This window comes from Carcharodon carcharias, chromosome 11, assembly GCF_017639515.1.
Source record: "Carcharodon carcharias isolate sCarCar2 chromosome 11, sCarCar2.pri, whole genome shotgun sequence".
NCBI classification, from domain to species: Eukaryota; Metazoa; Chordata; class Chondrichthyes; order Lamniformes; family Lamnidae; genus Carcharodon; species Carcharodon carcharias.
In genome coordinates this window covers 66,134,380-66,161,903 of record NC_054477.1, presented here as the reverse complement: position 1 = coordinate 66,161,903, position 27,524 = coordinate 66,134,380, and the positions used below count along the sequence as shown (strand labels likewise).

Below are 27,524 nucleotides of genomic sequence, written 5' to 3'. Positions count from 1 at the left end.
TAAGCACAATTTTCAAATTTGATCAACGCACATTGTGTTTTAGAAATCAAGTAATTCTAGATTGAAAATAGTAAAGGCTGTTACATCAATTCTTGGACACTCCATTCAATACATCTGCAATGCCTGACATCACTTCAATGACTAATATTGACTCTTCCTCTCTTTCAGTTTTTAACCAGAACACCTTGCATTAAGATTGTGCAGCAGCCTTGTAAATAGAATTCTATCAAAGGATTTCTGGTAGTTCAGATATTATATCTGTTGTGATATGATGCGTATGCACCTTTAAGGGATATTTTTTAAATTACTGTCATTCAATGCCACATCAATAGGTAGTATGTATTAGTCACATGACTTTTAGTCAGTTTGCAAGCAGCAGTGGCAGAGATCAGATGTACTATACTTAGCCTCCTAGGTAACTATATACAGCCTTATTTCCAAATAAAGAACCCATATTATTGTTTCACCAATCCTTATATATGATTGGTACATTGAAGAGAAGAAGGACATAACATGGTGGCAGCACAGTTTGTGAAGGCTTGACTGAGCAGAATACAAGACTCAACTCCTTCATATCCAGCAGAAGAAAAGAACTGGTGTGAAAGTGAAACAACTATCAAGACTCACTGTGTGCAAATTTTCTGAAGCTTTCTAGGGATTCTACACACACTGCACCTTCTTTCTGGGATCGCACAGATTGTTCAAATCTGGGAAAGCTTAAACAGTAAATGTCTATCTGCCACGAAGTTTAATCAGGAACAGGAATTAAATAGCACAGTCTGGAAGCTCTCACAGTAAACAGGACTCACAGAGAGGAGAATTCATTACTGCTGAAGTTAAAAGGCTGCAGGTTCGGCTGGGAAGAGGAATCCATTCAGCAACAACCAGAAGAAGCCTGTAAAAAAAAGCTTTATTTTCACTATTTGATTTCATTTTGAAGTCTGCAGCCATTTTCCTGCATAAATCACTACTTTGTGGGTGGAGCCTAGAGCTAAACCAGGGAAAAATCAGAGAGCATTCAACAGCGCCACCATTGCACTCAAGCAGTAACCTATGACCAGCTAAGGCAATGGCCACCAAAGGTACTGCAACACAGAACTAAATTACTTCTAAAAGAGTTGGAGTAAACTTGCATAGCTATCAAAAGCTCCAGATAGCATTTGAAAAAAGCCTGAAAAAAGCTAAAAGATGATCACAGAATTTAAAACACTTAATTGGAAGGCAACAGATCTCATACCTGAGTTTACTTTGTTCTGTCAATGCATTGAACTGCATTTTCTAGACCTCATTATTTCCAAACCAGATAAACAAGTCTTTCAAATTAAAATTGCTATGAGTAGTGAAAGCCTCCTGTGATGAAAGTGTAATAATTTTCAAAATATTTTTCTGGTTTATTGTGAAGTAGGTTTATGGGGATAAGTAGAGTTGGGTCTGTGTGTGATCTAATTACATTTGGATTCAAGTAGACTGCAAGCTTGAAACAATCAAAAGAAGCTAGGTGCCTGACATGCTGATGAGTAATTATGGATGCTGGCTTAGCATGTAAGGTGTGAAGGGAATTCACATGTTTAGATAAATAAAGGGATATTTGGGTTTCAAAGGGATCGTAGTCTGTTTACAACTAGCCAGATAAGCACGGCTAAGGAATGTGTTTATTTTTCCCAAAGGTTACTGACAATACATAGTGGCAACAAGAAAGTTTTTATATTATGAGGAAGATAAAGTTTTAAAGACATATGGAACTGTAGAATTTACATATTAAAATAGAGAAGCGTATATAAAAGTGAATGAAAGGCCATGTGGAAAGAGAAGGCCATGTAAGATCTAACAGGAGTGTATGAAATAGCCTTAATGGAGCTTCCAGAATTTGTGCATACGTCTAAACAAACTGAAGTTGGGGGAAAGCCATTTGGAATTCCACTGTCCAGGATATTGTGTTAACTTTCTGGATCTGTTTAAAAAGCTAAAATCTATTTTGGACCGTTGTCTTAAAGGGAGTGTAACTCAGGGTCAGGTTAATTAGGAATTATGGGAGTTATTGTAGTAGTTATTGTAGTAGTAATTATTGGAGTATTATAAAGGCATGGATAAGTGCTTCAGTGGAAGATAAGTGAAGGCAGGGGCATAGATGAGTGATGTTACAGAACTGTAAGTATGTTATCTTGGTGCTAGAGAGAATATGAAGCCAGAAGATTAGCTCAAGATGAAATAGAATGCAGAGGTTGCAAACTGTCATGTTCGGCCTGAGATAGTTGACCCCAGACTACAGAACTGGGAAGAGGGATGGAATCAATAAGAGTAGAGTTTGGAATAGGGGCCAAAGATGATGGCTTTGCTCTTTCCAATGTTTAACTGGAGGAAATTGTAGCTCATCCAGTACTGGTTGTTGAGCAAGCAGTCTGACGACACAGAGGAAGTGGAGATGTCAAGTGAGGTGGTGAAGGGGTAAAGCTGGAAGTCATCAATGAATCACAAAAGGCTACACTACATGTTCAGCAGGTAATAGAGAAGGCAAATGGAATGTTGGCCTTTATGTCCAAGGGAATGGAGTATAAAAATAGGGAAGTCTTGCTAAAACTATACAGGGCACTAGTTAGACCACACCTAGAATACTGTGAACAGTTTTGGTCCTCTTATATAAGGAAAGATATACTGGAATTGGAGGCAGTCCAGAGAAGGTTCATTAGGTTGATCCCAGATATGGAGGGATTTTCTTATAAAGAGATGTTGAGTAGGTTGGGCCAGTACGCGCTGGAGTTTAGAAGAATGAGAGGTTGTTTCCCCTAGTGGGAGAGTCTGGGACCGGAGGGCATAATCTTAGAGTAAGGGGTTGCTCATTTAAGACAGAGATGAGGAGGAATTTATCTGTGGAATTCTTTACCACAGAGGGCTGTAGAGGCTGGGTCGTTAAGTATATGCAAGACTGAGGTAGACAGATTTTTAATCAGTAAAGGAATTGAAGGTTATGGGGAAAAGGCTGGAAAGTGGAATTGAGAATTATCAGATTAGCCATGATCTCATTGAATGGCAGAGCAGACTCAATGGGCCAAATGGCCTACTTCTGCTCCTGCATCTTGTGGTCTTATGTGCTTGAAATCTTTTATATTTAGTTAATCAATATTTTAATTTAATTTTTAAAATTTCTAAACATCTTGGTGGATTTATTACTTTCGAATTCAGTGCACACATCTCGTAATAAATCCAAATTGCAAAACCATTGTGAAGGCGCAACCAAGTTTCCCTTATGGATTTGGTCCACCTGGCAGACATCATCTGCCATGTCATAACTTTCCATAAACCAAACACGTCAGGTCTGTCTGACAACAATCCAGATAAAATATGGTCAACACTCAAAGATCAATTGCAAATGAAACTCAACTTCAGAGTACACCATCTGGAATTCATGGCTTTCAGGCAGCAATCAATAGAGATGATTGACTAATTCATACACAGATGGAGAGACAAAGGGCATGATTGTGATTTCTTAGCAGCAGAGCTAGCTGACGGGAAATAGAGCATGTGATAGCATCTACCCAATGGAAGAATTTCAAAATGACATCTTGGACTAGCCCAAAGGTTACACTGTGGAAGTGCTACTACAAATTGGATACAAGTACGAAGCCATATTAATGGTTAGATAGAGTCTACAGGCCACATATAATTCTTCCACCATTGGTGTGATAGCCAATACAAGCAAGACTAATAAGCAATGCGGTGGTGCAGCCTCATACATGCACCAAGAAAATTCCCAGCTTTTAATGCTGTATGCAAGGCATGTGGTGCCAGAGGACTCTGGAAGTGCCAGTGCAGAAGTAAAGGACAACACAAGTGGTTCGACGTCATGAGAAGCCACAACCAGAGGCCAGATAGGTATGGCATTCTAACCAACCAAGAGCTCATAACAGCGCAAATAGATGATCCACAAAATGTCTAGCCAAGCTGAACAATCAGGTGATAAACATGACCAGACCATTGACACACAAAAGTGAGCAGACATTCAGCACAGTGAACATCAAAGAATATATTGGTACGGTGGTAGCAATGAAAGCTTTTGCCACCATCCATATTATATGTCCACAGATACAGGGTCAGCATAACCCATATGCAAAACTGGATACCAGTGCAGGTACAAACATCTTTCCATTTTGCACACTCAAATGTATGCACCCATAGAAGTGGCAAGTGATGATTCAACCAACCACTGCCAAACTCACCGCGAACAGTATCACAACCAAAATCATCAAGTCATCCTATTGCGACTAGAACGTGGTTTAAGATTCAACACAAACAAAGCAACCCTAATTGTACAGCAGCCTCCACCAAAGATCATAATGATCTGGACAGATAAGCAAATCACTGATACATTTCAAAGACTTGTAAATTTATAACTCTGTGTTAAAGCATATTCAGACCCAATGGCTAGAATTTTCCAGCTCCCCCGCAATCCCCTGTGGCTGGATCCCCTGCAGCGGGGCCAGCGAGCCATTAAAGTCTCTGCTCAGATTGGCAGGACCGGAAGATCCCACCAGTGTGAGGGGCTAGAAAATTCTGGCCAATGTTATTTTCTTTTGATGTCATGTAAATAGTTTGATTCTATAAGCATAAACCCTTAGTTTAGGAAAAAGGGGGATGTTGTCATATAATGTGCATATCTTAAAGGGCGTATCTTAAACTACTGCCATTCAATACCACATTGACAGGATATGATGTATTAGTCTCATGATTTGTAGTAAATCTGCAAGCAGCAGTAGCAGTGAGCAAATGTACTATACCTAGCCTCCTAGTGAACATTATCTATATATAACTTTATCTTTAAGTAAAGAAGTCACATTATTGTTTCACCAATCCTTGTCTGTGGCTGGGTTGTTTATGTCAAAGAGATGAAGAATGTAACAGTAATGGGATGATTCTGTTTTCCTGGTGAGGAGACCTGCTTATGAGGAATACAAATTTGAGAATTGGATTGATAACTAGCTTGTCTCCAAATGATGCTCCCCACAAATTGGGTGAAATTGTCTCAGATTTGCACTAAGTGCGGTAGCAGGCGGGGAAAAGAATGTTTTACCCGCTGGCCACAATGGCGGCTTTTCACGCTGTATTGTCACAACCCCGCATCATTAATTATGTATTACTGGGAAACATGCCATTTCGAAGGTGGGCGCACTCTCATTTGCTCGCTACACCATCACCTCGCCGCTTCCTCACACGGGGTGCCATATTTTTCAAGTGCTGGTGCATGTGCATTTCTGTTTCCAGGCCACGATTGCTGCATAGAAGACATGACCCTGAAAGTCAAGAAGACTGCAGCCCCCTGATTCAGTGACGTATCCCTAGAGTGTGTTTTAGGTGCTGTGGAGGCACTCCGTGATCTCCTCTGCCTCCACTCTGGGTGAAGACCAACAAGCAAGGTTACCAATCCAGCAAGGGATGCGGTGGCAGCGGTGGTCAGTGCCAATGTCTTGCAAAAGATGACAGCCACCTAGTGCCACAAGGGGATGAATGATCTCATCTGTTCTGCCAGGGTAAAGTCACTCTTCTCATCCCTCTCAACTCACATATTCACAAACCCATCACACCTCAAGGGATCTCACACCTCAAGGGACAACACCACGAACTCACACACACACCCTCAAACCTCCATCAGGCTCATATCCTGTCGAGCTCATGTCCTCATCCCGCCCATGGCTCCACTCACCACACAGACATTCCATGCAGTGCCATGCGTCCTGCTCACACTCTTTCTATCTGTTTTCATGCAGAAGAAGCAGGGAGAGGTCCCATACTGGGGGTGGAGTGACCCACATTAGACCCCTCACTCACTTTGAGGAGCGTGCATCGTGCTGACTGGTGAGGACATATACTGTGCCTGTGGCGATGGTGAGGTCGGCAACAAGCACCCAGGTGAGGATCCTGCACCACATCATCTATCTCTCAATGCAACTATGAGTTCTCCCTCTCCTGGTTTTGACTCTGCCATACAATAATTATCTCTACGTCGGTTCACAGGGAGCCCTGCCAAGCAATCGACGCACTCAGCCAGCCAATCCCTCAGCTCCATCCACGTCCTCACCTCCAGACAAGGGGACACCTCCTCCATTAAAGAGCCAGAAATAATCAGCCTGGAAGACCCGTCACAATGCTTATGCACACCCTCCACCAGCACAGAGACACACAACTTTGCTTAGGTTCACAAACTGGTGGTAACTGCATGGACACATGTCCGCAGCAGGAGGAGGCAGGTTCAGCCGAGCTCCCCAGCACATGGAGAACTGCTGGGGAAGAAACATCTGTGAGGTCAGAGTCAGATAATGAGCCTCTGGATTCGGCCTTCCAACGCATTGTGGAGAGCTAGCAGAAGGCAGGGGAACAAAATACAGAGCTGTTGGAAGCCTTCAACAGAGTGGAACACGAGTCGGAGGAGTGCGTCCGCCTGCTCTCTGATGAAGTGGTGCCCAAATGTGCGTATGGAGGTCTCCATGAGAAGGGTGGCAGATGCCATGGAGACCTTGGTCCAGCAGAAGGCAGAGTTGTGCGCAGACCTGCACTCCATTGTGGTAGCCATGGGTGAGTTCCTACCATGGCAACGTGAGAGGGAAATAGGGTGCCTTGACATTCCTCCTGGTGCTCCTTCCCTTCAAGGAGTCAGGCCGGGGCCCCCTGGGTCATCCACTCAGGAATCTCAGAGGCTGTCTGCTCCCTGAATCCCCTTTGCCTGTGACCCCCTCTCCTCCCTCTCAGTCTCATCCTCTGTCACCACAGAGGGAGCAGCTGCCCACAGGAGGACAGCCAAAGCAAGCCAGGGCCCCCAAGGTCTTGGACCCCCCCAGAATCCCATGCCAAAGTCATCAAAGGCAACAGGGCCAACCATTGCACAGGCTGTCTCCACCCCTGCTGCAGATGTCAGGGCAGCACCTTGAAGTGTAAGACCTAGAAAAGCTAAGAAACCCTGATCACTGTTGTTTGCACACCGTTGTCCATCTGCGCTAACCTGCATCTCTTCCCACCCACTGATTGCACTCCTATGTGCCTGTCCAACATGAGTCTCCTTTCATTTTTGGATTTATAAGCATGGTGCATCTAACATTCTTCTTCAGGTTCCCCATTATTTCCTCTTCTCCCCTCCCCCAGCCACCCATGTCTTTTCCCCCATCACTGTTAAACCCCGGCATCACCTACCAGTCACAACTTTTTCTATCGGGATGTCCAGGTAAATGTGCACATTCCCTACCTCCCCGAAAATTCCACCCTTTCCACATTAACCTCACCGACCTCCTCCTTCCCACTTCCAGGGTCTGTGTCTGCCTCCGAGTCTGCACCAATCACCCTCGCTGTCCCTTCTACCGGTACCATCACATCTTCACCTTCCCACCCTACCGCCTCACTCTGCCCTCTGTCATTCTCACCACTCCGTCCTATGATGCCCACCCTCAGTTCACTCCCCAGGAGGCAGTCACCAACTACATAGACCCCATCCTTGCATGTTCACCTGTACATCCACCCTTCCAGACTCCTTCCCCCCTTGGAACTCATTCCCCCCTGGACACCTCCCTGCCCAGACTCTTCCCCCATCTTATTCCTTCCCCCTTCCTGACTCCTTTCTCCACCCTTACTTCTTCCTCCACCCTTGCTTTTTCCTCCATCCTTACTCCTTCCCCTTACCAGGCTTCCTCCTCCCCCGGACTCCTTCCTCCCCCCTGGACTCCTTGCCCCATCTGAACTCCTCGCTTGCACCTTCCTTCCCCCTTATACCTATCCCCGCAGTTGTAGTTTCTCCCCCATTACCCCTTCCTCCCCGTACTCCCTCCCCCCTCCCAGACTCACCCTCCCCAACACCTTCATTCCTCCCTCCCAATCCCATCCCCTGACATCTTTGTTTCCCCCCCTCCCAACTCACTCCCCTGACACTTTCGTTCCCCCCATTGACACTTTTGTTCCCCCGGGCATCCTCACTCCCACCAGCACCTTAATTCCCCACCTCCCAACCTCACCTCCCCCGACACACCTTCCTCTCTGAGTCAAACCTAGACCATCTCTTCCACCCCTGGTACACCTTCCTCTCCACCTCCACGACAATCATCCATAACACACCATGGCCAAGACACCGAAGTCCCAAAGCAGACCCTCAACGGTGATTTTCCATCTTCCCTGAGCTGCTTCGTAGCAGAGTCATGTCCATGAGAATCCACCCAGCATGCCATGGACGTTCCTCCAGGATCCCGTTGCTGTTGGGCTGCAGCATCTTCTGCTCCTCAGATGTCTGCGATGTGAGCAAAGCCCTGACGGTAAGTCCCGACTTCTGCATGTTGCACTTTTCAAGATGTGGGCCGGGACTCTCCGTGTCCGCTGGCTTCGGGCGTGTTCGGTGGCATGAATGGACAATAAGGTGCGATCAGTTTCACAATACATTAAACCAGTTTGCGATTGACAGCTTTATCAATAGGCTGCAATGGCGCTGCAGGTGGAGATTGGAGTAATGTCAGTAGACATGCAATAAGCTGCACATGAACAAACACATATAAAGGAACTGAAAGCTAAGGTTCCCTATAAAAGGATGTGTCTATACCCATCATAATCTATTCTGAAATGCAGGTAGCTGCATCGCTGCCTGTACACTCTGGCAGCAGGATAGTGGGCTCTTCTGCGGCCCCTTTCACCTTGGACTCCCTGCTGGCTCTGCGCCCTCTGTGCCTGTGCCTCTTCTTCCCATAGGTGGCTCCCTTGGATGCTGCCTATGGACACCTGGCCTCCTCTCCCTTCTGCCCCTCTCTTCCTCCTCAGAGGAGGTGCCACCAATGGAGTAGACAATCCTCATTACCAGAGAAACAGAAGGCTGTTTGGTGACTGGACGGGTTCACACTTTATAAATCCTCCGGGGGCCTTGGAGACACCAATGAGTCCTGAAATGAGGCTAGCAATGCAAAGACTTGAAGCACAAGACATTGATAAAGCTGTCAAGTTTTACCAAGCAACCAGCAGCAAACTATCTCCTAAACCCCTCGCTACTCACAATGGCAATGCTCCAGACCCTTTATTTCCCGCCGTTGGATGGCAATTTGTTAAAAACAGGTTAACACCTGCCCGTTTTGCCCATGCAATGAGCGTGAAATCGCACGGGCAACATAAAATCGTAGACAATAGGCTTTCATTTACCCTTTAATTGTCGGCAGGAGTGCCTCCAAATCTCGCACACGCTCACCAATCTCAATATTACTTGCATGCATGATGACGTCGGGACGCAGGCCTGACTGTCGTTTTGCGCAATTTCACATGTGTTTGGGTCGGGCAGGTGCCTGACCCTATACGTAAAGTTCAGGCCTCAGCTTTGAAAGGGGAAAATTTTCTCCCCGTCCAAGGGCTGAGCGGGAACGGGCATGCAACCAATCGTCACCCGCAATTGGCTGCGTGCCACCATTTTATGTGGGTGGGCTGATCGGTCCCTGTGCAGGTGGGGAGGAAGAGGGAAAGTCGAGGCTTGCACATCTCCCTGAGGCACAGAGCCACCTCAGGGGGATTAGTTTGGGTATGAGAAATTTAAATAAAAGATAAAAAATATTCAGACAGCATCACATGAGCTGGGATGTATCAATGAATTTTAATAAACACTTTTATTACATTCATAAACCCTTTATAAAACCTCAACCCGCCCATGAATGAGGTTCCACGAAAAATGCGAAGGCCGCCTGGGCTCTTCGCCTGCCTGCCAACCTTAAGGTTGGAGAGGCAGCCCTGTTAATCATTTCAATTACTATTTAAATGGTGTTAATAGGCCTTTGGCAGTTCGGTGGATGCGCAGTCGACTCCGGTGTGCGCATGCCAAACTGCAGATCAGAATGAAGAGTGGTGACAACGGGGCGCATGCCCAGCGTTACCGCATGTCATTTTATGCGTCGGTGAGCAGGGCCTGCCTCCACATGCCGACCAGGAAATTCAGGCCAAAGAAACCTAGACAAAAGTCAGTCACAAAATCTCAGTGACGTGAGCTATATTTCATTGTGAGAGAACACATGAAAGTGCTGTAGACTTATGTTGATCCTAACCATGTAAGTGTTAGTTCAATTCTAAATAATCTCTGTTCCCCAACTATTAAATTGTCCCTTTTGCTGATTGTGATTTTGTAGCTGAAGCTAAATTATCACATAGCTATTTGGAAAGATTTCAATAATCTTGTAAAGTAAGTTACAGTTAAGAAAAGATCACTTACAGAAACTACCATCTAGAAACCGAATTTTTACCTCGTCAGGTGGGCGCAATGGGCGGATCCGGGAACGGCTGCACAATGGACCGCCATCCGCAATCGGGCCATGACCACGATTTCATGCTGGCTGGCCAATTAACGGCCAGCCAGCGTGAAGTGCACGCTGATAGCCTCAACACTGCCTGGGTGGGGGCAGGAGGATGAGTGCGGAAGTTGGCGCATGTGCACGGGGGTACGCTCACTGAAAGCTCACTGAAAGCACAGAGCTGCCTCAGGGAGCTGAAGATTTTTCACATTAAAAATAAAGTTTTAAACATGTCTCCTCATGTGACTCTGACAAATGAGCAGGGATATGTTGAAAATGAGTTCCAAAAATTTTTATTTTATTTTTAATTAACATCGGAAACCTCATCCTGCCCGTGGATGAGACTTCCTCAAAAATCCAAAGACCACTATATTTGCCCGCCCGCCATTTCATAAGATTGGGTGGGTAGGGAAAAATTCTAATTAATTAATGGGCTTAACAACTCTCTTGACTGTCAGCGGGCTGCTGCTGACTTCCATGTGCGCCCACCGACTGAAATATCATGTGAGTGCAGGATGACTTTGGGACTCTCGCCAAACATCATCACACATGATTTTACGTTCATGCGTGTCAGGCATGTGCCTGCAAGCCGAGCTGAAAATCCTGACCCATGTCACTGCAGTACTGATTAGGGTTCCTGCAGTTTGACAAATCCCTTCATAATGTAAAGGATGAACGGAGTACAATAGCTCAGGTCCATTGTCCTATATGACACTTTTGAATCTATCATTTTAAATGTGTAGAATGTGCTTGTAATCCTGGTTGAATTGTGTATTTTTAAAACTATACTGCTTTACTTAATATAACATTAGAAGTAAATTTTAATTATATATATATATATATTTGTGAAGAGTTTCATTGGAGAAGGACAGCGAGGAAACATTCCTGGTGAAATAAACTTAATAACCAACACTTGAATAACAACATGATTCATGCAGTTTGGGAAGTGTTCAAATAAGAACATGAAGTGCTAATAAATAAAGTATTCATTTATCCAGCTGGACAATTTGGAAAAGATTCCACATTATACACAGTTACAGAAGAATTTTAAGCACTTCAAACAATTGTGAGCGGATGGCTTTGTGGATAGCAGTTGAGTTATAGCCAATATAAGTCAACAAACATGTTTACCAAATCTTATTGATGCTTCAAGTGCTAATGATGGCTTGGGAACTATATGAAAGTATTATATCATAAGCTTCTTTGTGGGTTGCTAACAACCACATTGGTGAACACAGTACCAGACAAAGCAGCTACTGTTAGAAAAATATGCCAGGTGACTCTGTATGTCAATCTGATGGCTTGTAGCAAGTGAGGTTATATTTAGTTTATACAAATTAAGTATTTCACAAGTATTTGTATTGCTGAAGAATAGGTACTGATGCACACAGTAAAGTGTGCAAATTGGAGAGGTGATTTTTTAATCACACACTTTCAAACGTGCTAAACAGTATGTCTTAACATAGATTTTAACACTTGTAACTCTCTGTGTGAAAAAGTATTTCAAATGAAGGGAAACTGCCTTCATTGCCAAATTTCCTCTCATGCTATTTCAAAACAAGGAAACAATGCTTGGCCGAACTACTTCAATGTAATACGGGTGGGGGTTACTTGTTAAGTTCAGAGATACTGAGTTACTGAAACACCAGAAATTACACTGGAGGAAGGTTTCACCAGTGCGCTGTGCATGAAAATATTTGTGAGCCCATTTATAAATTACATGTTTATCATTTTTAAATAAATATTTGCAGGTAGGTAATCTTTTGTCGAGCTTAAAATAATATGGTCACCTAACAGCACAGTGGGTATACCAACACCACAGGACTGCAGCAGCTCAAGAAGGCAGCTCACCACCACCTTCTTAATGGCAATTAGGGATGGGTAATAAAAGCTGGCTTAGCCAGTGACACCCACATCCCATAAATGAATTTTAAAAATTTAGCATTACAGAAATAACACAATGTTTGTGCAACAAATTACTGGGGCAGAATTTTACAGCCCCGTTTCGGCAGGGACGGGGCTGTAAAATGCGGCGAGACATTATAAATCCCCATTATAATCCCATTGCCATAAAATTCTGCCCCTTTTATCTATATATTTAGACCCATTGCCTAAATGAGGTTGAAATTATGAAACTAAGCTAGCTTTCTGCCTGTGGCATTCTAAACTTTAAAATACTAACACACCATTGACTATGAAACTCCCAAGTCCTGCAATGCATTGCTGTGGATATAACAAAATCCATTCTTGCAAGGTTCTTATTGCTTTCATATCTTCATACTTCTTCCTTAGAGAATGGTGTGAAGTAGTGAAAGGATTCTTGGCTGGTTAATAGTCTGATATAACACAAAGTGAACATTCCTTCAATGGTATTGTAACTATCTTTATGGTTGCTGAAAGGGTTTTTTAATCCATGCCAACTTGTCAGCATTTTATATAAAAATTGTCAATAAAGTTTATTCCAATGTATTCAAAATAAAAATGATCAGGTTGCTGTTGTTTAAAAAAATGCACAAGAGCAAATTTTTCAGGAATGGCACAGTTGAATTTTGTGCTTATGACTGATTCCCTCCAGACTGAGATTTGCCATCTGTAACACTCTCATTAATAGAGCTGAATTTTCCTGTAAAAAAATTTTACACATGAAGATCGTAGTGTTAATCTTTAAATTAACAACCTCACTCCCTCTTTAATTTCCAAGTCCTGGAAATTCTGCAAATACAGTGACCTGAATGCTTGAACAAATCCTCAACCTCCTCACCTGAATGTGTCTGCAGCCAGTCAGGCAGAAAATAAACTTTCACGTAGAAAACTACAGGCCATGGTCCAGGAAGGTTTTTTTTTTTGAAGCTGTATTTTATCAGCGTACTTGTTAATATAATTTTTTCAGGGATACTCTCAGAAACCATAAACTTAATTGAAAATATTTCTGCCTCATGAGCATCACAACTTACTGTGGGAGAACATCTTCTAACAATTTTCAGTGCCAACATTTAACCAAGCTGGTCGATACAACTTCCTAATGTAAAAAAGCTGATTTTTTTTTTGCATAACATGGATTAAAACACAGATGTCAGCTAAAAACACTGATGGCTGGGCTGTATAATTTCCCTATTTATACTGGCATAGTATTAGAACAGATGCTCCAGATCTAAACCTTTGGTCATCATGGAAACAATATAATTGTGTGCCTTCCAAATGCCTAAAATGCACATTACATTTCAAAGAAGACAGGAATGCTTTCAGCTTACTGTTTATTATGAAATAAGAACTTGCATTTATATAGTGCTTTTCATAACCACAGAGCATCCCAAGGTGCTTTATAACAAATTAATTCACCGTTGTAATATAGGGAATGTGACAGTCAAATTGCAAAAAGCAAGGTTCCACAAAGAGCGATAAGATAATGACCAGATAATTTCTCTTAGTGATGTTAGTTGAGGAATAAACATTGACGAGGACACCCAAGGAGAACTCACCTGGTCTTTTTAAGAGTAGTGCCATGAAATATTTTACGTTCACCTGAGAAAGATGAGGCCTTGGTTTAACACCTCATTCAAAGGGCAGCACCTCTAATGGTGCAACACTCCCTCTGTACTAAAATGGAATAAAATACTGCAGATGCTGGAGATCTGAAATAAAAACAGAAAGTGCTGGAAAATCTCAACAGGTCTGGTAGCATCTGTGGAGAGAGAAACTGCATTAACATATGAAGTCCAATATGACTCTACTTCAGAATGCCATCTGTGCTCCCTCAGTACTACACTGGAGTACCAGCCTATATTATGCACCCAACCCTCTGGAGTGGGGTTTGAGCCTACACCCTTCTGACTCAAATACAAGAGTGCTACCACTGAACTATAGCTTCATGAATCATAAATTAAAAACTGGAACTTTGGAAGAAATTGTTGTGCTATCGCTGCGGGGCAAGCTCGGATAATAGAGGGAGGTAATTTTCTGCAGTCATCTTATCCTCATCCAACCCACCCTTCTTTGGATTTTTGATTTGTTGGAAATTGAATTTCTTTCAATCTCTTGTACTGAGGTTCTTGCTGTTCTGATATGTAATCACTATATGTCTTTTGACCTTCTGATGGATTTTTCTAGACAGCTAGTTCACATTCTACTTGCATGATGCAAGGGAGCTGGAGAATTATTTCTTGGACGTTATTGCAATATTAACAGATTAAATCCACTACATATTAAAAATCTAATTTAGGTCATTAGTGCTAATGAGACATTTGTTTTCATCTTCCAAATGACCCAGGACCTATTGCTGGAAAGTAAAGTTGGATGAGGCTCATTTTGAAGCATATTGCTTGATTCCAAGCTGAGCAATTAAGAGGGTCAAAGATTTCTGTTGCTAAACCAGTCATTAAGCTAAATTGGTAGACAATAACAGCATAAGGAGGTCTGATGGTACTAAGCAATTGAACACATGAATTGATCCTTGTCAACTTGTAATAGGTTAAGTGTTGACTACAAAGTTGGAAAGTGATGACACTTTAGTCTTGTCCCAATAATGACCAATCCAAAAAATGTCTATTTTCTTTCATAATACCAAACTTATAGGGCAGGATTTTTAGTTTGGCGGGCGTGCGCAATTGGAGGGCCTGATCGGCCCCCGACTGCAATTTCATGCTGGCTGGCCAATTAATGGTCAGCCAGCATGATAAGCGCGCTGAAATGCTCAGCGCTGCCGAAGTGAGTGAGAGAGGGAGGAGGGTGGGCGATGACGTAAGTGCGGGCATTGGGGAACACGGAATGAAAGCTCCTGAAGGAAGAGAGCTGCCTCAGGGAACTGAAGAATTTAAAAGCAATTAATAAAGATTTTAAAATCAAGAAGAAAATGTCCACAGATCAGAATCAGTCACTTGAACATACAGATGATGAAAATTCTGCCCAAACAATTTTAGGTTTTTAAATTTAAAAACGGAAACATCATCCTGCCCTGGGGTGAGGTTTCATCAAAAATGCAAAGGCTGCCTGGCAGATTCACCCGCCTGCCAACTGTTAAGGTTGTGCAGACCATGAAAAACTGGAATCAATTGAAACATTAATGGACCTAATTGCCCTCTTAATTGTTGGCAGGCACGCTTTCGACTTTCATGTGTGCTCACCAACCGAAATATTGCGCGAGCACAAGATGAAGTCAGGATGCTTGTCCAACATCATCATGCACTATTTTATACTCGAGCGGGTCGGGCATGCGCCCGCATGCCGAGCTAAAAGTTTTACCCATAAAATCACAACTAACATTGCTAGCAATGTAATTCAGGTCAATTAATATTTGATTACCAAGGCAATATTTAGCAATGTTTGGATCATCACCCAAATGATTACTTTTATAGAAAAGATATGAGCAAGTGAATATCCTCATGACACATCTTTTTTTATATTCATTCATGGGGTGTGGGGTTTGCTGGCTGGTCCATCCCTAGTTTCCCTCGAGAAGGTAGTGGTGAGCTGCCTTCTTGATCCGCTGCAGTTGTGATATATGAACACCCACAGTGCTGTTAGGAAGGGAGTTCCAGGATTTGACCCAGCAACAGTGAAGGAATGGTGATATATTTCCAAGTCAGGATGGTGAGTGACTTGGAGAGGATCTACCAGGTGGTGGTGTTCCGTTGAGTCTGCTGCCTTTGTCCTTCTAGTTGGTAGTGGTCATGGGTTTGGAAGGTGCTGCCTAAGGAGCCTTGGTGAATTCCTGCAGTGCATCTTGTAGATGGTACACACTGCTGCTACTGTGAGTTGGTGGTGGAGGGAGTGAATGTTTGTGGATGTGGTGCCAATCAAATGGGCTGTTTTATCCTGGAACGTGTCAAACTTCTTGAGTGTTGTTGGAGCTGCACTCATCCAGGCAAGTGGCGAGTGTTCCATCATACTCCTGACTTGTGCCTTGCAAATGGTGGACAGGCTTTGGGGAGTCAGGAGGTGGGTTACTCATCGCATGTTTCCTTGCCTCTGACCTGCTCTTCTAGCCACTGTATTTATATGGCTAGTCGAGTTCAGTTTCTGGTCAATGGTAACTCCAGGATGTTGACAGTGGAGGATTCAGTGATGGTAATGCCGCTGAACGTCAAGGGGCAATGGTCTCTTGTTGGAGATGGGCATTGCCTGGCACTTGTGTGGCATGTATGTTACTTGCCACAAGCCTGGATATTGTACAGGTCTTGCTGCATTTGAACGTGGGCTGCTTCAGTATCTGAGAAGTTGCGAATGGTGCTGAACATTGTGCAATTATCAGCGAATATCCCCACTTCTGACCTTATGATGGAAGGAAGGTCATTGATGAAGCAGCTGAAGATGGTTGGGCCAAAGACACTATACTGAGGAACTCCTGCAGTGATGTCCTGGAGTTGAACTGAATGATCTCCAACAACCACAACCATCTTCCTTTGTGCTAGGTGTGACTCCAACCAGTGGAGAGTTTTCCCCCCGATTCCCATTGACTTCAGTTTTGCTAGGGCTATTTGATACCACACTTGTTCAAATTCTGCCTCGATGTCGAGGGCAGTCACTCTCACCTCGCCTCCGGAGTTCAGCTCTTTTGTCCATGTTTGAACCAAGGCTGTAATGAGGTCAGGAGCTGAGTAGCCCTGGCGCAACCCAAACTGGGCGACAGTGAGCAGGTTATTGCTAAGCAAGTGCCGCTTGATAGCACTGTTGATGACCCCTTCCCTTACTTTACTGATGATCGAGAGTAGACTGATGGGGCGGTAATTGGTTGGGTTGGATTTGTCCTGCATTTTGTGTACAGGACATACTTGGGTAATTTTCCACATTTCTGGATAGATGCCAGTGTTGTAGCTGTACTGGAACAGTTTGGCTAGGAGTGTAGCAAGCTCTGGAGCATAAGTCTTCAGTAATACAGCTGAAATATTATCAGGGCCTGCAGCCTTTGCAGTATCCAGTGCCTTCAGGCCTTTCTTGATATCACGTGGTGTGAATCAAATTGGCTGAAGACTAGCATCTATGATGCTGGGGACCTCCGAAGGCCAAGATGGATCATCCACTTGGCACTTCTGGCTGAAGATTGTAGCAAATGCTTCAATCTTACCTTTTGCACTGCTGTGCTGGGCTCCTCCATCATTGAGGATGGGGATATTTGTGGAGCTTCCCCCTCCAGTGAATTGTTTAATGGTCCACCACCATTCATGACTGGATGCAGCAGGACTGCAGAGCTTAGATCTCATCCGTTGTTTGTGGGATTGCTTAACTCTTGCTTATGCTGTTTGGCATGCAAGTAGTCCTGTGTTATAGCTTCACCTGGTTGACACCTCATTTTTAGGTATGCCTGGTGCTGCTCCTGGCATGCCTTCCTGCACTCTTCATTGAACCAATCCTCTGGCTTGATGGTAATGGTAAAGTGGGGGATATGCGGGGCCATGAGTTACAGATTGTGGTTGAGTATAATTCTGCTGCTGCTGATGGCCCACAGCGCCTCTTGGATGCCCAGTCTTGAGTTACTAGATCTGTTCCAAATCTATTCCATTTAGCACAGTGATTGTTCCACACAACATGATGGAGGGTATCCTCAATGTGAAGGTGGGACTTTGTTTCCACAACAACTGTGCATTGGTCACTCCTACCAACACTGTCATGGACAGATGCATATGCGGTACGCAGGTTGGTGAGGATGAGGTCAAGTATGTTTTTCCCTCTTATTGGTTCCCCCACCACCTGCAGCAGACCCAGTTTAGCAGCTATGTCCTTTAGGACTCGGCCAGCTCAGTCAGTAGGGTGCTACTGAACCACTCTTGGTGATGGATGTTGAAGTCCCCCACCCAGAGTATATTCTGCACCCTTGCCACACACAGTGCTTCCTCCAAGTTGTGTTCAACATGGAGGAGCACTGATTCATCAGCTGAGGGAGGATGATACGTGATAATCAGCAAGAGGTGTCCTTGCCCATGGTTGACTGATGCCATGAACTCCATGGGGTCCAGAATTAATGTTGAGGACCTCCAAGGCAACTCCCTTCCGACTGTATTCCACTGTGCTATCACCTCTGCTGGGTCTGCCCTGTGGGACAGGACATATCCAGGCATGGTGATGGTGGTGTCTTTGACATTTTCTGTAAGATATGATTCTGTGAGAATGACTATGTCAGGCTATTGCTTGACTAGTCTGTGAGACAGCTCTCCCAATTTTGGCACTAGCCCCCAGATGTTAGTAAGGAGGACTTTGCAAGGTCGACAGGCTGAGATTGCCGTTGTCATTTCTGGTACCTAGGTCGATGCCGGGTGGTCCGTAGAGTTTCATTCCTTTTTTAAGGCTCTGTAGCAGTTTGGTACAACTGAGTGACTTGCTAGGCCATTTCAGAGGGAGTTAAGAGTCAACCACATTGCTATGAGTCTGGAGTCACATGTAACCAAACCATGTAAGGATGGCAGATTTCCTTCTTTAAAGGGTATTAGTGAACCATTTGGGTTTTTAATGGCAATCGACAATCATTAGTATTCAATGAATGGCATGGCACTAGGAAGTTCTGAGGAACAAAGGGACCTTGGCGTGTGTGTCCACAGATCTCTGAAGGCAGAGGGGCATGTTAGTGGGGTGGTGAAATAGGCATATGGGACACTTGCCTTTATCAATCGAGGCATAGATTACAAAAGTAGGGAGGTCATGTTGGAGTTGTATAGAACCTTGGTGAGGCCGCAGCTGGAGTATTGTGTGCAGTTCTGGTCGCCACATTATAGGAAGGATGTGATTGCACTGGAGGGGGTGCAGAGGGGATTCACCAGGATGTTGCCTGGAATGAAACATTTAAGTTATGAAGAGAGGTTGGATAGACTTGGGTTGTTTTTGTTGGAGCAGAGAAGACTGAGGGACGACCTGATTGAGGTGTACAAGATTATAAGGGGCATGGACAGGGTGGATAGGGAGCAGCTGTTCCCCTTAGTTGAAGGGTCAGTCACAAGGGGACATAAGTTCAAGGTGAGGGGCAGGAGGTTTATGGGGGATGTGTGGGAAAACTTTTTTACCCAAAAGGTGGTGACGGTCTGAAATGCACTGCCTGGGAGGGTGGTGGAGGCGGGTTGCCTCACATCCTTTAAAAAGTACCTGGATGAACACTTGGCATGTCATAACATTCAAGGCTATGGGCTAAGTGCTGGTAAATGGGATTAGGTAGGTAGGTCAGGTGTTTCTCACGTTTCGGTGTAGACTCGATGGGCCGAAGGGCCTCTTCTGCACTCTGTGATTAGACTTTTAATTCCAGATTTTTATTGAATTCAAATTCCACCATCTGCCGTGGTGGGATTCAAACCCAGGTCCCCAGAGCATTACCCTGGGTTTCAGGAATTCTAGCCCAGTGACAATGCCACTACCCCATCGCCTCCCCCTATCTTACAGAAGGTTGAAGTATTTGACGTGAACTGCATTGTGAAGGAGATCTTAAATCTAGTTCATGAGTATTTTTGTATACTCAGAACACAATGTAATTTCCACACAGCATATCAGAAATATCAAAAAGAGCTTTCAACTGAATCTTTTCCAAATTCATTATGCATAAATAGCTTTCAGCTCAACAGTACAAAAAGGGCTTTGATTGATCAGGAATGTGATTGATGCAATGACTTCTGCCTTCCTCGATTCTAAAATTAATTTCCCTTGTCTGAGCTGTTCCACAATTCAAGAATAATTGGCTCATGAGTGACCCTATACCCTCGTGTTAAAAGTTAGGCTTTAAAAGCTACGGCTGGACTTCTATGTGAAGTGAAACACAAAAGGAAAGCAGCCTCAGGTTTGAATTTTAATTCTTCAACTTCACATTCTTTCATGAATTTAAATCTGTTTAGAGGTTCGCTGTGGCCCTGATATGATTAGATCTGCGAGAACTACTTATGTCCAAAGTTTGAAGGTGCAGCATAATTATTCAAGGATTTTGACAGTTAATGGGATGGCAAAAATATAGTATAGCCATTTAAGAACTAGAACTCCCATGTCAAAATATGTATCTAGCAAATGTTGCAATACAGTGTCTCCATAATTATTGACTTCTGCCTGATAAGCAGCTGATACAAAGAACACCATCATCCATTTGTATATGTCTACGTGAGTTTCAGTGTCAAAGATCGGGCTGTTTCAGTGGAAGCATTCAAAGTCATGACCTGAATGCCCCAGTCTTGAGTGTTTCTTCGAGGAAATTATTGGGATGTTAATAACAGGAAATTGCCAAAAGTGGAGACACTTCTCTGTTAAAAAGATGACAACTCTGCAATTAACTGTGGCAGTGAGAGCATGTGTATCTCTCACACGTCTTATGTTTCCTCAGTCTCAGCCCAGGTTGCATTCAGATTAGAGCATTTGAGATGTTGATGCTGAATGTATTGTACAAACTGATGAATGAGGTTAGTGGTAGATTATAGTGTCAAATGAATGTAAGATGCCTTGGTCTATGCGTCTACTTACAAATATGCAGTCCTGTTTTAACATAAAGGAAAATTAGTTTAAACCCTTATTCCTGATCTTTAACACTACTCCATCTAACATATTTACTTTACATTAAGTATGTAAAATTTTGTACAAAAAGTTCTTTTCATGAAAATGAGCTTGATCTATTTAAAAATATTTTTAAAAAATTACAACACCTTATTTTGTATCTTAAGTTTACATTGCAGCTTCTGTTCCAAAATATTGTGCATTTTAGCAAAACTGATTATATGCAGTTTCTGACTCTTATGTTAACCAATTATAAACAAAGATTGCTTATGGCTTAAAGTGACATTGGACAATGTTGTTGGGAGTGCACTAGAGTACTTAGTGGAGCTAAAAAAAATCTTTCTTGGATACTTTGTAGTTCGAGTGCAAATACACTTAATCTGCATGTTTAACCAATCAAACCAGCAGATTGGGCACTTAAGAGGAAAATTTGACATTTTAGCACTAACACATTGCTAGTTTGATGCAGCCAACTGATAACCAGAAAATGTGTAAAAGGAAAGTCACAAGTTCTTCATTTAAAGATGAGTTGGCTCAACTGTTTTCCACTTTCTAGATTTTTGTACACTACGCACTTAATGGACTGGAAAAAGATGAATTAGAAAGAGCTGGAAATGTTGCCCATGATGTGACGAGTATGTATGAAGTACAATCAAGTACCAACCACTGCTACACTACTTCTTCCTGCACAAAATACAGGTAATAAAAGTAGAGATGTATTCTTCTCGAGGTTCACATTTGCTTTCATTTTAAGACAAACACTGATCTGAAATAAGTAGTGGCAGGATGGCTTCAGAGAGAATAAGGTTATCCATGCAGCCACAGCTAACAATATACATCTGCTAAAATGTACAGAACTGTAGTGCAAGTGCAAAGTTGGTTGTACTACAATTAGAATTATTGTCAAATGTATTATTGGTATTCTGATCAGGGAAGCCATATAGCACACGCCCATTTCTCCTGTGTGGTTTGTAATTTCACCTTGTATTTAAAATATGTGATACTTGAAGGACATGTGTTGTTTAGCTGCCATTAAGGTGGCTCTGGACCTCCTTCGTTAAGCATTGTGGGACCTGTGCATGCAAATCAGTCATGTGCAGGACTGTGGTTACTGATACCTGCTGCTTGTTTCCAATTTATGGGAATTATATCCACAAACAAGTATCGAGCATATTTTCCATGGATATAACTGTGTGCCTCCTCTGTCTGGGTTGCTGGTAGTTTTCCTACGAAACTGGTTTTACATACAATGTATTGTCCTATTCTATAGCAATGTTATTGAGTAAACATCTAACTGTGCCTTCCCAGTGCTTAACTGCCTCCTAATTGCAGTTTACAGTTGATTAAGTTGATTAGTACTACGCATCTTCTATATGGAGGAATTAGCCCACATTTTAGCCATGCCCTGAAAACAGCAAAATTCTCAGGAAAAAAACACTAGGAATAAATTCTCCCCAAAATCATTGATCATCAGTCAACTTGTGAATAGCGCAGTATTTTTTAAGTTTGTATAGTTAGAATTTTCATGCATATTTTCTATTTCTGCATCTCTCATTATTGATCTGTTTTACAAATTTTGGCATTCTAATCTTCATGACATGATAATAGATATTTTATTAAGTGGGGATTGCAGGACCAAGTTACTGTAAACACAAAAGAGTAATTAAATTAATTTGTAGAGCAAAATGCTCTTCATTGGTTTTAATAAATATGTATGAAACATGATCCCAAATAGCACATTTGTTTTGAAGCTGTTCTTATCCAGCTGTTATTTGCCTGTCATTTTAATTCTCCTCCCCACTTCCACTCTGATCTCTGTCCTTGACCTCCTAAACTATTCCAGTGAAGCACAACATAAGCTTGGTGAACAGCACTTCGTCTTCTGATTAAGCGCTTTATAGCCTTCTAGACTCATCAATGAGTTCAACAATTTCACATCATAATCTCTGCACTCACTTATTTTTTGGACAGCAGCTGTTGGTGATGATTCTCCTGTTACATTTCCATTTGCACCATCTCTAGACCCATCATTTGTTTCTTTCCTTGTCTCATTACTATCTCCTTCTCCATTGCACCATCATACATATTGTCATTTAATCTCTCCTGCCTTCCAATTTGCTACCAATTTTCCCTTTTGTTCTTCCCTCACCTTTTCCTGCCTCTGTACGTGCTTGAAACCTGTACATCTCTCATCTTTTCCCATGCTGAGCAAAGGTGATTGACCAGAAATGTTGGCTGGGATATCACGGGACCTCAGGGAATGTGCTGGGAGGTGGGAGGCCAAAAAACAGGGTGGGACAACAGGGATGGGGATGACATTCCTGTCACCTTCTCACTGCCACTGGCATTTTACCAGTGGTGGTAGGGTAACAGACGGCCCTCCTACCCAAAGACCAATGAGGCCCCTTGTGGCCAATTAAGGGTCAGTTAAAGGCCTTTTCCTGCTGCTGCTGGCATTTTACCAGTGATGGTGGAGACCCTCCATTATGTGGACTTGTCAGGCACCTTTTGGCCCATGGAGGGACCCTCTGGCAGCAAGGGCTGCCTGTCAGCAATGTCTCCCCCACAACCCCCCAACCCTCACCACTCCCCCCTTGCTGGGGCCTGCCTGACTGGCGCTGGTGACCTTGACCTCACTTGCCTTGGTGCCAGGGTGCTGTCCATGATGCTGCTCTCGGCAGGGTGCAGTCCCAGCAGCGGTCATTGCTCCCAGTGACACTGCTGTGACTGACGAGCTACCAGCCCTCAAGTTAGCTGGCAGGTCTTGGAGATGGAATCTCCTCCCTTAAAGGTATGAGAGCCCTGAAGCCAGGAAGTAATTGCCTGATTGACGTAAAATCTGGCCTGGGCTCCCAAAAACGGCCCAGTTGGGATTGCCCCTGACTAACAGGCTCATGGATGGGGCCACTGCCACCACATTATGTCCTGGCCATTAGCTCTGCTTCTCCATCCACAGATGCTGACTGATCTGCTGAGTATATTCAGCATTTTCTGTTTTTATTTCAGCTATTCTTCTATCTTTATAAACCAGAATATCACGCCTTCAAAGATAAAAGATAAAAAGAGATGCCACATGCTATTAGTGCTGATGTGTATCTGAACCATCAGATTATATCACAGTCTCAGTTAAGGTTAATTTAATTAAAAATACCTCATGATACTTCATAATGGTTTTGGCTGGCATGCAGTTGCAGGATCGCCAGTGTTCAGTACCACAGGCACAGTTCCCCCCACAACGTTGAACAAGGAGGCAGCGAGGGAAGAAGACTGCATTCGTTTGTTTGAGCTCTTCTCGAAGGTTAACTGAGTAGTTTCGTGGCGTACAGCTGTAGCGTTTAACATCACTATTCATTCTGTTCAGGTCAGCTATAAAAGAAGATTTAAAGAAAATTAGTTTTGCTTTGCTGTTAGAAGTGGCATCATTGCTTGTTTTTGGTAGTTGGGTCAGAAAATACTCATTGATAACATGTGCAGGCTTTTCAAACTTGCAAACAAAAATAGTTTCTTTTGAAACTGCATCGCAATTTGATTCCATTATCTCAGCTATTAGGCTAAATGCTTTATTGTGCTATTACATTTGTGATATATTCTTTTGTATGAAACTGTGCAATGATCATTTAAACATTATAAGCCATATACTATACAGTATATTCAAACCCAGTGATCACTCTTATTAGTTTTACTGTTTTGCTATAGGTAATTATACAAATGACAAAAGTTGCCTTGTACCTGGTACAAACTACCCCAAGCAACATACTAATGTGTTCCACTAAGCACTCTCATTATATATATAAAACGCAAGTTTAAAACAAGATGTGCTCTATGTTTGTAAAGTATGTTCTGTTGGGCTGTCAGTCCTGTTCCCAGGGCTACTAATTATGCAACACATTGCGCACAGATGTAGAGTCCAGTGTTACCATTTTACTACCGTTGTGAAAGCAAGTGTTATTTTATTATGTTTGACAGTAAATTGAAGTTTAACCAGTAAGAACATGAGAAAGCATGAAATGAGAAAAGGCTGCTCATACAGTGGTGTTGGCAACAAAACCCATTGAAGAATTTGGGTCATTTCGTGAGGTATCACCAATGATCTCATGCTAATGAAATGCCCATCCTGTAAGTGGCCACTGACTTACCTAAGCTACAGTCACAATTTATCATATTGCTCTACTGAAAATAGTAAAGCTTTTATTCTTGCATGGGATGTTGGCATTGCTGGATAAGCCAACATTTCTTGCCCAACCCTAATTGCCCTTGAGAAGGTGGTGGTGAGCTGCCTTCTAGAGGTGCTGCAGTCCATTAGGTGCGTATACACCCCACAGTGCTGTTCGGAAGGGAATTTCAGAATTTTGATCCAGCAACAGTGAAGGAATGGTGATATAGTTTAAAGTCAGAATGGTGTGTGGTTTGGAGGAGGACTTGCAGGTTTTGGTGCTCCCATATGTCTGCTACCCTTGTCCTTTGAGGCTTTAGAGGTCCTGGGTTTGGAAGGTGCTGCCTAAAGAGCCTTGGTGAGTTCCTGCAGTGCATCTTGTAAATGATACACACTGCTGCCACTGTATGTCGGTGGTGGAGGGAGTGAATGTTTGTGGATGGGGTGACAATCAAGCGGGCTACATTGATCTTTATGGTGTTGAGCTTCTTGAGTGTTGTTGGAGCTGCACTTATCCAGGCAATGGATATTATTCCTTCACACTCCTGACTTGTGCTTTGTAGATGGTGGATAGAGTTTGGGGAGTCAGGAGGTGAGTTACTAGCCACAGAATTCCCAGACTCTGACCTGCTCTTGCAGCCACAGTATTTAAATGGCTAAGATAAAAGTAAAATACTGCAGATGCTGGAAATCTGAAACAAAAACAAAAACAAAAATTGCTGGAAAACTCAGGTCTGACAGCATCTGTGGAGAGAAAGTTAACGTTTTATGCCCATATGACTCTTCTTCAGAACCTTCAGATTCTTTCCAGCAACTTTTACTTTTGTTATTTATAAGGCTAGTCCAGTTCAGTTTCTGGTCAATGGTAGCCCCCAGGCTGTTGATAGTGGGGGCCTCAGCGATGATAATGCCATTGAATGTCAAGCGGCAATGATTAGATTCTCTGAGATAGTAATTTCCTGGCACTTGTGTGGCACAAATGTTACTTGCCACTTATCAGCCCAAGCCTGGATATTGTCCAGGCCTTGCTGCATGTGAGCATGGACGTTCAGTATCTGAGGAGTCGTGAATGGTGCTGAACATTGTACAATCAAGTGAACATCCCACTTCTGACCATATGATGGAGGGAAGGTCATTGATGAAGCAGCTGAAGATGGTTGGGCCCATGACTCTGCCCTGAGGAACTCCTGCAGCGATGTCCAGGGACTCAGATAATTGGCCTCCAACAACCACAACCATTTTCCTTTGTACTCGATATCATTCCAACAAGCGAAGATTTTTCTCCCTGATTCACAATGACTCCAGTTTTACTCGGGCTCTTGATGCCACACTCAGTTAAATGCTGCCTTGATGTCAAGGGCAGACACTCTCTCCTCACCTCTGGAGTTCAGCTCTTTTGTCTATGTTTGGACCAAGGCTGTAATGAAGTCAGAAGCTCAATGACGCAAGTGGAACCCAAAACTGAGCATTGTTGAGCAGCTTATTACTATATAAAAGTGTCACTTGATAGCACTGTCGATGTCACCTACTACCACTTTGCTGATGACCAAGAGTAGACTGATGATGCAGTCATTGGTAGGATTGGTTTTGTCTTGCTTTTTGTGAACAGGACAGACCTGGGTACTTTTTCACATTGTTGGGTAGGTGCCAGTGTTGTAGCTATACTGGAACAGCTTAGCTAGGGGCATGGCTAGTTCTGGAGCACAAGTCTTCAGTACGATTGCTGGACTGTCAGGGTCCATAGCCTGTGCAGTATCAGTGCCATCAGCTGTTTCTTGATATCACATGTAGTGAATTGAATTGGCTGAAGACTGGCATCTGTGATGCTGGGAACCTCAAAGGAGGTGGAAACAAAAGTATTAAAATATGCTTAGTACCACGAAGCAAAACAGGGGTCAAATAAACATAATATATGCAAACTGTGTCATAGCATAAAATCTACAACCAGCATTCTGCTAGTTCACTATAATTTCAGATTAACAGACCTCAAAGTTCAAGGCACTCCAGCACAACAAACACCATTTATATCAAAAGGAATATTTTTTCAACCAGATGTACATTTCAATGCTGCTATATTTAATTGCTGGGTAGGATGCACTATATTTGTATCATTGCTAAAGCTATATTTGTATGTACCTAAAACATTTTTAGATAAATAAATAGAGTTAATGAAAAATGGGGACTTCAGACTTTTGGCCATTTTAGCATTATGTTGGTGTTCATAACTCAAATTCAACTGTGTTGTCATTAGCATTAAATATAAAATTAGATCCACAATATATCTAACACCTTTCCCCAATAATTGCTACTATACAGCACTAGATTTGTTTCACTTAAATTTTTAACATTGGAATAACGCTGTACTGGCTTGAAGTATTTGTTGAAATATAGATTTTGAACTTGACAAAAAAAGATAGACAATTCTGAATTATAAAAAGAGAGAATATTAGCCCATGCTTGGTGTTCCCAATTGACAGATTGAAAGCAAAATTAAATTGTTAAAAAACGGATCAGTCTATGTGTCACAACAAGCTCCTTGCTACTTGTAATAAGTAATTTTACAAAAGCCACACTTTTGGCAGGAGTTTGACTTGTTGAAAGAGTATGGAAAAGAAACTAATCGGGCATGTGCACCCAAATTCTTC

At 43.0% G+C, this 27,524-nt stretch overlaps 1 protein-coding gene across 6 annotated transcripts in view; it reads right to left on the bottom strand.

Moving 5' to 3' along the window:
- pdgfd (platelet derived growth factor d) overlaps positions 1-27,524 on the bottom strand; it is a 200,167-nt gene that overhangs the window by 5,751 nt on the left and 166,892 nt on the right. For all 6 annotated transcript variants that reach the window (XM_041199509.1, XM_041199513.1, XM_041199511.1 and 3 more), the window contains one exon: positions 23,878-24,092. In XM_041199509.1, coding sequence (XP_041055443.1) covers positions 23,878-24,092 — 215 coding nt within the window. The remainder of the gene's footprint in view (positions 1-23,877; positions 24,093-27,524) is intronic.